Source organism: Sceloporus occidentalis, unplaced genomic scaffold, assembly GCF_023333645.1.
Source record: "Sceloporus occidentalis isolate IW3139 unplaced genomic scaffold, rSceOcc1.0.p SCAF_1, whole genome shotgun sequence".
Taxonomy (NCBI): Eukaryota; Metazoa; Chordata; class Lepidosauria; order Squamata; family Phrynosomatidae; genus Sceloporus; species Sceloporus occidentalis.
Genome location: NW_028316981.1, coordinates 196,940,418 through 196,952,847, shown reverse-complemented (window position 1 = coordinate 196,952,847; position 12,430 = coordinate 196,940,418). Strand labels below are relative to the sequence as shown.

The 12,430-nt window shown below is 39.2% G+C and overlaps 1 protein-coding gene across 2 annotated transcripts in view; it reads right to left on the bottom strand.

The window, feature by feature from the left end:
- Window positions 1-1,139: 1,139 nt before the first annotated feature.
- The window catches only part of LPAR1 (lysophosphatidic acid receptor 1), a 70,528-nt gene continuing 59,237 nt past the window's right edge, over window positions 1,140-12,430 (bottom strand). For both annotated transcript variants that reach the window (XM_089488243.1, XM_089488248.1), the window contains one exon: window positions 1,140-2,266. In XM_089488243.1, the coding sequence (XP_089344369.1) occupies window positions 1,965-2,266 (302 nt within the window). In that variant the 3' untranslated portion in view covers window positions 1,140-1,964. The remainder of the gene's footprint in view (window positions 2,267-12,430) is intronic.

Below are 12,430 nucleotides of genomic sequence, written 5' to 3'. Positions count from 1 at the left end.
TATCACTAAATTATCTATCTTTATACATACTCTTTACCTCTTTGTTTCTGCTATACGTTGGTCTTATAAATCTACATACTCTACCCACACAAAATCAGTATTGTCTCAGTTTCTGTTCTCTGTCATTCCAGAGTACTGGAATGATGAATCAATTCCAAGCAAGGATACTTTCCACAACAGGTAGATTCTAAGCACAGAAGAGGACTGCTGCAAAGATTTTGTGGAAGCAGCACACTCTACATTTATTACAACAGTCTCACTTTCTTTCTAAATAAACATCCTCAGCCATCAGTATACACACCTTTAAAAATATAAAGAGTTTACAGTTATGGAGAAAAATGCTTTATTCTAAAGCCACTTTTCTCAATACCAGATTGTTTTGCAGGAATGGAAGACTAGTATATTTCAACTGCAATGATTTATGTGGTTGCCTGTAAATAAACAAATGAAGAAAAATATTAAATCACAACAACCTAGAAATGTGTACTTTGAGGACACACTTGGATGTTAACAAAAAAAAATCAAGGCTGATATGGAAATGGCACTTCAAATCTGCCATTGCATTTTTAAGTAGAAAATTTTGGGATGCCATTCTGATTATTTCAAAGTGGGGCAAAATAGGTTTAGTGGGTTTCAGACAGGGCTTTTCTTTTCTATATTTTGTTGTTGTTTTTTAAGTTGTTGCCCATGAGGGTAAGGACAGAATCAAGGTTCCCCAAACTCCTCCTGAAACATTCGAAACTAAAGATACAGTGAATGGAGCAAGTATCCTGACAGAAATGGCCTTTTTTTCATAAACCTGTGGGGCAGAGAAAGAAAGTTTGTTGTTGTCATCTCCAAAGGTTGTGCCCTTTAAAAATACTCAAAAAAAAAAAAAAAAAAAGGGGGGGGGGGAGAACCTCACCTTTGCACATTTCAAATTGTAAACACATCTCTCCCCAACCATGTTCCAGTTTTTGGTGGAGTCTTGCACTCCTTCCCCAAACTGGGCCAAACCTTGACACTGGACATACATATGCTAGCTTACACTGAAATGAACAGATATGGGGGGGGGGGGGGGGAATCTCCCACATGGTGCAAGACAATTAAAAGAAACACACATTTCCCCCTCCAAACAAAAATCCTTTTAGTCAAAAGGCTCAACACTACAAATATGTTTTAAAACACAAAAGAATTTTCCCCTTAGCAAATTCAAAGGTGGTTCTTTAATATTTTTACATCCCAAATTAAAGGTTTGGCCACGAGAAAATTGGAACTTCCAGTTGGTATGACATAGTTTGCTCTGCTCTTTACTCAGAAATGTTAAACATCAACACTTTTAAGTCCCATTGATTTCCATGAGAGAATCAGGCCCGACTGCATATATGTACCATGCTTGTTCTTGAACACTAGTAATGGTGCTAGTAAAAAAAAAAGTTTTTCATTGTTATTGTCAGTGTAAATAAAAATGAAAGCTATAACAGGTTCTTTCCTTGCCCAGAAAATGTCCATCACAAAGCATGCTAATGGGGATAATTATTAAATGAAATTCATTACAAAACTTGACATTGAAGAACGATCCTCAATGTCTAAATGAAAAGGCAGTGAAGCAGTTATTAAGCTTAATTAATTAGAGATGATTTCAGTTATGACCATCACAAAGTATCAGCTGATGTAAGCTAGTAAAAGTAGCTTAAAATGGTTTCCCCAAAGGTTGGTCAGCTTCCTGGTATGAGCAGCTCATTTTCTACTCTTACAAAACAGATGACAAAAACCAAAACCCAAGAGTGAGGTGTTTTAGCCTGGATAGTTTCATGGACTTGATATGGTTGAATAAGTATCATCCATTAGTGATTAAGAAGTTTTCAGTTTGTTATTTTCTCTGCTTCAAAGACCTCCAACTATGTCAACAGTTTCATCGCAAGTTTTCCACCCAGCACTAAATTCACAAATTGTTTTCTTCTTAGAATTTTTCAGTTCCCTTTTCAAACTACAGAATGATCATTACTGTGTACTCCAGTCAAGATGGTATGATTGAGCGATGAGGCTGACCGGTCAGAACCTTCTGTTGGGCCATTGGCATTCTCGGTACGCTGGCAACAAAGAATTTGTTTGAAGGTAGCACTCATTTCCTTGTCCCGATAAGAGTAGATGATAGGATTCATGGCAGAATTGAATTCAGCAAGCAACAAGAAGAACTTTTCATATGCCAGGACATTGCACTGTGGGCAGCAAACATCAAGGAGCAGCAAGACTAATCCTGGAGTCCAGCAAATTATAAAAGCACCTGAAAAAGATAAAGGGGAAAATATTTTTAATATACTAATCACCTTTGTATCTTGCACTTCCTCTAAGGAACTCAGTGGAGCACATGAAGGTTTGCTCCCATTTTATTTTTGTAAAAACTATGTGAAACCATCTGAATTGTCAAACTATCTGAATTGTCAAAGAGTAAAATATCCAAATAGCAGCTGTGTCCAAAGCTGAGCTCAGATAATATTAGTAGAACAACTACTTAAGTCTGCATATTCAATGAGCAATAAAAAGTCCCCACACCTTACAGTTTCCAGTTCCACTTCTGTATTTTCTATCCATATAGCAACAAGATACAACTTGATTATCAGTATGAATGGTATGACAGAAAGTCTTACAATCGAAAGTGCAATTTACAGGTATACCTCAGTTAATCAAAGTAAATGTGTTCCTAGGCCTCCCTTATTTAACAGAAAATTTGGTACCCGAGACAGAAATATTGTGGGAAGAATAAGGATCGGTTCCTGCCCCGCAAAAAAAAGAAAAAAAAGAAGAGCAGTTCTACATGTTTCAGCAAACTTTTTATCCAAAATGAACAATATGTACATGTGAAATGAACCAACCTTGTAAGGCAAGCTTTGCATAAGTAAACAAAACATTTTTTACCATCTAGAGGCCACTTAAACGCTTCTTCCAAATTGCATCTATGGACAACTTTTCTTTCATCAGCCTCCAACTTTCGTATAATTTCTATGTTGGTGGTCAAATGTACAGATCACTATAAAAATATCTATAACTATATCTCTGTTGCCAAGAACAGACTATAGGAAGGGGAAATTGGAATGAAAAAAAAAAAAAGATCAGCACTGAGGAGGTGAGAAGTGAAAAGTGTTTAAATGATTTTTGGAAGATTACAATGAAATTAGAAAATGTAGGGCACAAATAATGTAATATGAGTCTAGGTTGTATACCATTAATATATTCATAATGTATTATGAATTTTGAGAAAAATATATGTGTGTGTCATACGTCATCTTTGCTTCTGTTGTTTTTAATAAAAATATAATTAAAATGTCTAGATCTCTGCTTTCTCAACTTGCTGGGGATAGCTAGTGAGGAGGGCTTATCTCCTCCCTCTTTTTCAGTCTGTTTTGCTGTTCACAAACAAATGTTCAGTGAGAAATTCTGAAGGCAACTGCTATTTATCTTGCCTGCTGCAGTCAGGTATGCATGGCTCTAACTGGATCAGCTACAGCAGAATCCTGTTCTTTCCCAGCTCAGGCTTACTGCAGACAAGCTCCTGCAAACTAACAGTAGAACTGCAACACTCCTTCACCGTGCTCCCAATGCCAATCCTACTAGGCTAAAGGTAGAATCATAGAATCATAGAGTTAAAAGAGACCTCAAACATTATCAACCTCCTGCCATGCAGGAACCCACAATCAAAGCACCCCCAAGAGATGACCATCCAGCTTCTGTTTAAGAATCTCCAAAGGAGGAGACTCCGCCACACTCTGAGAGAGTTCCACTGTAGTAAAAGCAGGCATAAAAAAGTCTTTGTAAAAAGGAGCATTGTTGTCAGATGGTTTTCAGTATTCCTGTACTCCTAAACTACTCATATTTATATTAAGCATTGCAAAACTTTGATTAAAGTAACAAATATTCTGCTATAAGGATATACCTTGGTCAGAAACAGAGTTATTTCCACTTTGAGAACAAGAAATGCAGATGTGAAGAAAACACATTATTTAATATAGGAGTGAAAGTCACACAGCCCTCTAAAAGTTGTTGGATTTCAGCTCCCAGCATTCTTCACCACTGTCTGCACCAGTTAGGGGCAGCTGAAACTTGCAGTCCAACAACATCTGGAGAGTGACATGATTCTTACTCATGATTTAATATGACAAGGATATAAGTAGCATTTAACAAGACCCCCTAGATATGAAAAAGTGTATTTTAACTGAAATGTTCATTATAACTTAAGGTCTTTTCCCAAATTCCATTAGAAATATGATTCACTCTGCTTATTACCTCATGAGAGGGGAACATGCCTTTCCCTTCCTCTCAGACTTATACAATTAAAAGTGGGAAAGAATAACCCTAGAGGAAAATAGTTTGGGATGTGCGAATCAATTTTAGATCTGTGTTTAACTGAAAAATACTTGGACACACATGGACTTTGCATTTTAAAATGCCATTTCAATAGCTTCATTTCCGTCTTCTCTGAACTTTATTCAGCAGTAAGCAATTGTGCTCTCAAAAGTAATACAGCAGAGACAAAAAAGTATCATTTTGATTTTCCAAGAAAATTCCTTTCTCTTCTTTCTGTACACTGAGTACTGCTCAAAATATAGCATGTAAAAGGTTTAATTAATTAATTAAATGCATACCCCCTTTCTTCCAGCATAGAAGTCAGGATAGTTTACATCAAATTGTTGCCAGGTATAGTTAAATGTTGATATGAAACTGTGTTTGTTCTACTAATAATAGATTATGAGTTTACACAAATAAAATAAAAGAACTTACATATAAATATAGGGTTGGATCCACACTTAACTCATTCTTATCAGTAGCACAAAGCTTTTGAAATCAATGGGATGTAAGTTAGGCATGACTTAAACTGAGTTCCATTGATTCCAGTGAGTTTATACTAAGTTATTTGGAACCAGTCCATAGTTGATGAACTAGAGCATGATTTTTCATAATGATAGAACTGATGGCAAATTTTAGATGCAGAACTAAGCTTTCTCCTCTTTTGTGTGGTTACAGCCATGTCCTTGATGGACAAACCCAAAATATAATGATACAATTTACTACTATAGATCCTCCGTGCTCCATACAGCATTCTGGGGCCCTTTCATACTACACAATTAAAGCACTAAAATCCCACGTTTAACTGGGATGGCTGCATCCTATGGAATCCTGGAGTTTGTAGTTTTGGGAAGCACTAGATCTTTCTGGTTGAGAACAATGAATACCGCTCTCTAAACTGCAAAACCCAGGATTCCACAAACTGAAACCACAGCAGTTAAAGTGGGATCATAATATTATATGTATTATTATTATTATTAACCTTTATTTGTGAAGCTCTGTAAATTTACACAGCACTGTACATACAATCTTTTTAATTAGACTTTTCCCTGCCCTTGGGCTTACAATCTAAAAAGACATGACACAGAAGGAGAAGGGAGTGGTGGAGGGAAAGGGTAAGAGGTCCAGCAGTTCCTCTCTACCTCCGAGGCCTGGACCAAGGCAGATGGACTGGAGGGAGGGCTTGGCTTATAACGGATGGTTAGTCTTTTTCCAGGGAAAATACATACTCTCAAGTAGGATAATACATATACAGTACATAACAATACAGGAAATGGTTTGATAAACAGTGTGAAAGGGCTGGGATAGGAGGATTGTATCTGACACAATGTGTTAATAGTTAGGCTTGCATGCATAGGAAATGTCCCAGATTGCTACATGTTATGTTTCCATCACACATCAAGTCTTGAAGCAGGAAAGAGGCTTCATCAGTCATTCAATGAAAGAATTCATATTTAATGAACTCTAGGAAAGGAAAGGAAAATATGCTCTGGTGGGATACAGACCGCCGCTTTGTGACGGTCTCCCGCCGGCGCCATTTGCTCCGCGCGGGAGCTGCAGCAGCCAAACCGTGCGGCTCCCGCGCGGAGCAAAAAAGAAGCTCCATTTCGGAGCTTCTTTCCGCGGCGCACTGATGACGTCGCGAAGCGCCAAGGGCGCATTCGTGACGTCATTAGCGCCGCGACACGTCTGGATGCTATGCGTCCAGTACGTAAAGATGGCGGCACCCATGTGGAAAGGGCGCCACCATCTTGTACGTATTCTATACGTACTAGGGTTAGGGGGTGCGGAAGCACCGCCCCTTCCTAACCCTAGTACGTATAGAATATGTACTATATGGCGGTTTGTATCCCGCCTCTGTCATGTTTCCTGGGAATTCTGAGAAAAACTACCAGAGTACATTTCTTCTTCCTCTCTAGTTTTAATCAGATTTTTTCTTTAGATGCTAGTGCAGATGTGGTCATATGAAATCAATAACTCCATCAAGGACAAAAACCGTTCCACAATTCCACTTTGGAAAAATGACTTCCCAACACATTGCTATGTTGTTGTTACTGTTGTGTGCCTTCAAGTTGTTTCTGACTTATGACAACCCTAAGGCAAACCTATCATCGGGTTTTCTTGGCAAGATTTGTTCAGAGGAGGTTTGTCATTGCCTTCCTCTGAGGCTGAGAGATTGTGACTTATTATCCAAGGTCACCCAGTGGGTTTCATGGCTGAGCTGGGAATCAAACCCTGGCCTCCAGAGACCTAGTCCAATGCTCAAACTTCTACTATACCACAATGGCTCCCAAGATCAAATTAATCTTCTGGATGATTTTTGATTGCTTATTTTAAATGTATGTTAAACATTGCTAACCATTCAGAAGATTAATTTGATCTTGGGAATTTCAGTCCCCTCCCTACCAAATAATTAAGTAGATTTTTACAACACAGCCTCTTCATATGCTGCAGGTTTTCTTACTAACCCATTAAGACACTTGCAATTAAGATGGATACTTAGACACATTTATTTATTTCTGTTATTTTTATATTTCTGTTCAACCCTATATCTGAGGACCTCAGTGGTGGGTACAGTCAATAAAGATAGTTTTCCTACTATTTTAACAAGTCAAATTGATTCAGCATAGTCAAAAGAACAAAGAAACAAGCAAACTAAAGGGAAACACTACAGTTCAATAGGCCAAAATCAAGCCATGATCATTGGGTCTTTCATGTTTGGTGAACAACCATGCCTTAACTTGGAGACAGAAGCAGGGCTAATACTGACATTGGTCAGGTCTTCAAAGGGAAGGCCTTTGACAAAAGGAGGGCATGGCAGTTGAAGAAAAAAACCCATGACTCTATATAGTATGGAGGTCAGCCACATGTAGCACTCACCTGTTTTTACAGCTACCCACCCCTTGCCCTTCCTGCCAAAGTGAACAGTGGAAGGATTTTAAATTGCTCTTTGCTGCTTAAAATGATAAAAAAAAATCATAAACCGTAAGACCAGTGTTGTCAGTTTCCAGGGAATTCCACGGAATCCATGGAATTTAATTAATTTCTTTCCGGGGATTTTGACTGAATAATAATAACAAATATTGGGGAATTCCAGGGATTTTGGATTTTGGTAAAACATTCCGGGGAATATCTTCGAGGCTTGTTGGCAACACTGCATAAGACAGGGAGGGATGAGGGAACTGTGGCAATTTAAAAAGCAATTTAAATGTAGTTTGACCACAAAATAATTGGTGGGGCACCGCAACAGCACTGAAAGAGGCTTCATGGCTGGTTCACAGTGCAAGGGCAAAGTGACCATTTGTTTTGCCAAAGTTGACCACCAGTGACAGCTTACCCCATGATTATTCTGCCAATGAAGAGGAATTGCCCTGTAACTTCAGTATTAACGGATTATCCTATTATTAAGAAATGGAGGTAAATGACATTGATGGGATAATCACAGGATAACCATGACCCTATCTGATAATCTTCATGAGAGGATGGGAGCATCGCCCTTCACTCCCATCCTTCTCCTGTCATTACCCCCACCCATCTAATAATCTCTATAATTTATAGCCCAATGGTGAGATAGAGAAGGAGCCCCCCCCCCCTTTGGCACATCTTAATGCTCAAGCAGGATAGGCTAAAGCAATCCAACAATTACTGGAAAACCACATTTTCCTCATCCCTGCTCTATACTATGGTTTATGTTTTCAATGGATGCCTTAAACCACTGATTTTCAGAGTGTAACTTGTCACAGCATCCTTCAGCAACTGCTGTGGCCCCAGTGTAGCACAGTTCACCAGGGACACCAACAATTGATCCTCATTAAAAAAAAGAAATGTCCTCCAGAATTTCAAGTACTGATGGGTGGCTGGGTCAGAGCATTGTGGGAAACTGAGACCAGACACCACTTTGAAATAAACTTGCACCACTTTGAAATAAACCTGCTGAAGTTAATTGATGGGTGAATGGGCCCAAAAGAGAGACCCTACTTTAGTTCCTAGAGTGAAACAGTTTCACAAAGAGAAATTCAGTAATGGCAAAGGGAGTTCCATGAAAGACAGTCATTCCAGATATTCCTCTGGATTGTGAAATCACATGGGGAATGTAGCAGACTTTCTAGAATGTACTAGCCAGAGCTTGGAAAGGCCACTGGGAGATTTGCAGTCAAAAAATGTCTCAATGGTCATGCTGGCTGGAAGATTCTGCATGCTGTAATCCAAAAAACCAAAATAAAACCCCATTCCAAGCTCTGCTTAGAACATACATGGAACAGGTGAACAGAGGTTTCTTTGCAGACAAACTGATGTAGAAAGGGTTCTTCAAGGATAAGAAATTCACACTCCAAATGCTCAAAACCTCTGTGAATAACTGTGCTGTTTTAACTCATCTGCACATGTATATGAGACACAGCGTCATTTCACACACACACACACACACACACACACACACACACACACACACACACGAAACTGTATTGGTAAAGTGAACCCCACTTCTTGGAAGATGAAATGAAGCACCTGGACCGGGCTCTACAGGGCAATGGTTATTCCAGCTCAGACATCAGAAGGGCTGCCAGGCCCAGGAAAACCCAGAGAAGTGAAGACAAACAGCCACCAAAAGGGAAGGTATTTTTACCATACATCAAAGGAATCACAGACAGGATAGGCAAAGTGGTGAGGAAGCACAACCTTCAAATGGTTTACAAGCCAACAAAGAAAATTTAGCAAATGCTTCGCTCAGCCAAGGACCAGAGGGACCCTCTCACAGCCGCAGGAGTTTACCGCATACCATGCAGCTGCGGACAAGTCTACATAGGGACCACCAAACGCAGTGTGCAAACAAGAATCAAGGAACACGAGAGACACTGCAGACTGGGTCAGCCAGAAAAATCAGCAGTAGCAGAACATGCCATAAACCATCCTGGGCATGAAATATTGTTTGAAAACACTGAAATTCTGGACCATGCCAACCACTACCATGTCAGGATGCACAGGGAAGCCATTGAAATCCACAAACATCTGGATAATTTCAACCGGAAAGAAGAAACCCTTAAAGTGAACAAAATTTGGCTACCAGTCCTGAGGAATAGCAAAATAAGGACTCAGCAAATGCAAACGGGAAACCACTCAGAGTCAGGGGCTTTCCCAGCAGATAATGATCACCAATTAGCAGACACTAATCCTCTTTTGCATTAGCCTCCCAGCCTGAGGCCTGCCATCAGCAACAGAACAATACACATGCAAATCACTCCTGCATTCCCAGGATCACACAGTATATATATCTACACAACTTTTTCCAGGCAAGCATTCTCTGAAGATGCCAGCCACAGATGCTGGTGAAACGTCAGGAAGAAATTCTTCTAGAACATAGCCCGAAAAACCCACAAAAAAACCTATGTATTGGTAAAGTTCTCCGACAAAGAAATGAAGCCTCTCCAAAGCATTACATGTCTAATTATGCTTATGGGATAAAAGATTGTCTGGTGACAAAGGAATGTGTCTACCTCTTCCAACTCACCCACCACTGGGAGTCTACTATTCTAAACTACTTTGTGTTCCAAAACATTTCTTCCCATTCTTTGGAACACGCAAAGAGGATCAGCACTTTTCATGACTTGAAAGAAAGAAAGAAAGAAAGAAAGAAAGAAAGCGACAGCGAGAGAGGGAGAGAGAATATTTGTTTCTCTTGGACAAGAAATCAGTAAGTCAAAGCTGAAAAGAAAGAATGGAGGGTGCCAAAACAACAACAACAATTTAAAGGTGAACACAACAAAAGGAAGGGAGGGGACTTCAATAAAAAGATGAAATACTCAAAAAGATCTAGTTCTTGTTGCATGTTCTATACCATCCAGTTTCGAAGCTGGTATTATTTTTATAAACCAGAGGAAAAGTTTCTTGCTCTCTCCATCAGTCCAGGTCCTTTGAACAAGGGGTAATAAGGGTCAGGATATGTGAATATTTTCATATCTCAGTTTATTACTGACATTTATACCTCACCTTTTCTCAAATGTGCTCTAGCTGCCATACATGGATCTTCTCCCAACTTTATCCTTGCAATAACTTTGTGATATAGGACAGGCTAATTGCAAACTGCTGGCCCAATGTCATCTGGCATGTTTCATGACTGAATGAGGACTTCAGTCATCTGCCATAGTGGGGGTAAAACTTAATTCACATCATATTTCAGGACTTATTTTCTCTATGACTCAAGAAAATTAAGTGTACTTTCTTTAGTGAACAAACTGAACTGCTTAGATAAACAAGAAGCTTTAAAGATGACAGGCCATCTTTAAATGAGACAGTCAGGATTTTCAATGGTATTTAAAACCAGAAAGATAAGTGAAACTAATGTTATGAATGAGTCCCAGCTGTTGTCAAGACAATTTGAAATATTTATCCCCTACAAAAGATATAAAACAGTCCCTATGGAATCTAAGCATTGCCAGAGGTTTGACACAAACAGGAAGTTTTTGTGCTTTTTATCATCTTGCACCAATTATATAATACCTCTGCGATGCTGGTTCAGTGCAAAGACTATTTAAAAATAAGACCTACAGTGCTGAATATTTGGACCTCATTGGTGCTTAAAACTAAGCTGGAACAACATATAGAGCATTTAATTTTATGCTTTAGGAGTTGCCTGCTGGGGTCAAAAGAGGCTTATTATATTATTGTTTTCTGCTTCTTTGGGGAATAGTTAATTGAAACTATTGGGATAAAAACCAGACCATGCTGATTTAAGAGCGGAATTAAGGTTACTCCCCAAAGCCAAGCCAATGGAAGTTAAAGCTAATATGGTTGGTGAATGTTTTTCAAAGTGAATTCAGTAGTGAATGTTGTACAGTATCACAAACCATGCTTGCTTACGCCTTACGTGGCTTGTATTCACACTGCTTCTTGGTCTTTCAGGCCCAAATCCAGATAGAAAGGATAGGTTTGATCTTCAAATGTGTGGATCCATCAAGGGTATTTCATAAGCAAACACAACTAAGAAAAATGTCCTAGCGTATCCTGTTCCTGTATGGTTTTAGGAAGAATTTGAGTCTTGTTGCATGGCTTGAGAAATCCTCCTGTGAGCTGACCCATCCATGTTTGTTGTTTACATCAGTACTTCTGCATGGAGATTCACAGCATCTTTTTCTACCTGTGTATTTTTGTATTAGCAGAAGCACAATTTTGTTACTCAATATCAAATCCCACTGACTTCCATAAGACTAGTGGGTCCTATGTCAGTGGTAGTGAAGAGAGTACCGAAAAGCACACTAAAAGAAGAAAATAAGAGACAAGCTTCATGTGCTCTGACATGGTCAACTGTTTATTTGTTTAAAAAGCCAAATACAATTTTTATACTCAATGGTCCTGTGCTTTCAAGAGTGTTCTCAAGTCCAGTGAATTCTGCTGAAGGTCCCATAAAGAAGGCCTTTTCTCATTGAGGCTGAAACATATCAAGCTTTTTAAAACAAATAAACAGTTTACCATCCCAGAGCACATGGAGCTTGCTTTTTTATCATTTTCTCCTATGTCAGTGGGGGCAAGAAGTCCATTCCAAGGTTTCATCCAGACTGTGAACAGACCATCCAAGGTGCTGGAACTATCTGGGGGTGGGGAAATAAGACTCAGCAGGTTAGATTGCTCCTTTACAGTTTGGAATAAAACCTAGAAACGCCTTTAAAGTTTGGATTAAAACCTAGGAGTTTATCAAACGGGACAGGAGGCTCTCAATTTCAAAAGAGAAAATAGCGAGGTCAATTCGAAAATTCATGCAATTACGCGATTACTTATCACACCTTAAATTCGCTGTAATTGTCCCCCTGAACGCGACCCAGATTCTGTGCAAAGTAAGCCATCACATTGGTGGGTTCTTAATTGAGAATTGGCACCCTTGCGCATGCTCAGTGAGACTTCAGATGACTGGAGCATAGCATATTTAGGCGAGTGAGAGAGAGGAACCAAGGAACCCCACAACTTACAGAAGAGGTTGAAGCGGGGGCGGGAAGAATGGTTGAAAGAACATGCTCTATTCACATTAAAATGAGTATATATTTACTCTTGTCACGTTAAAACGTGAATATAATGATTATCCAATAGCTCCTGGTCCATGCCTCTTAATTAGCAGGCA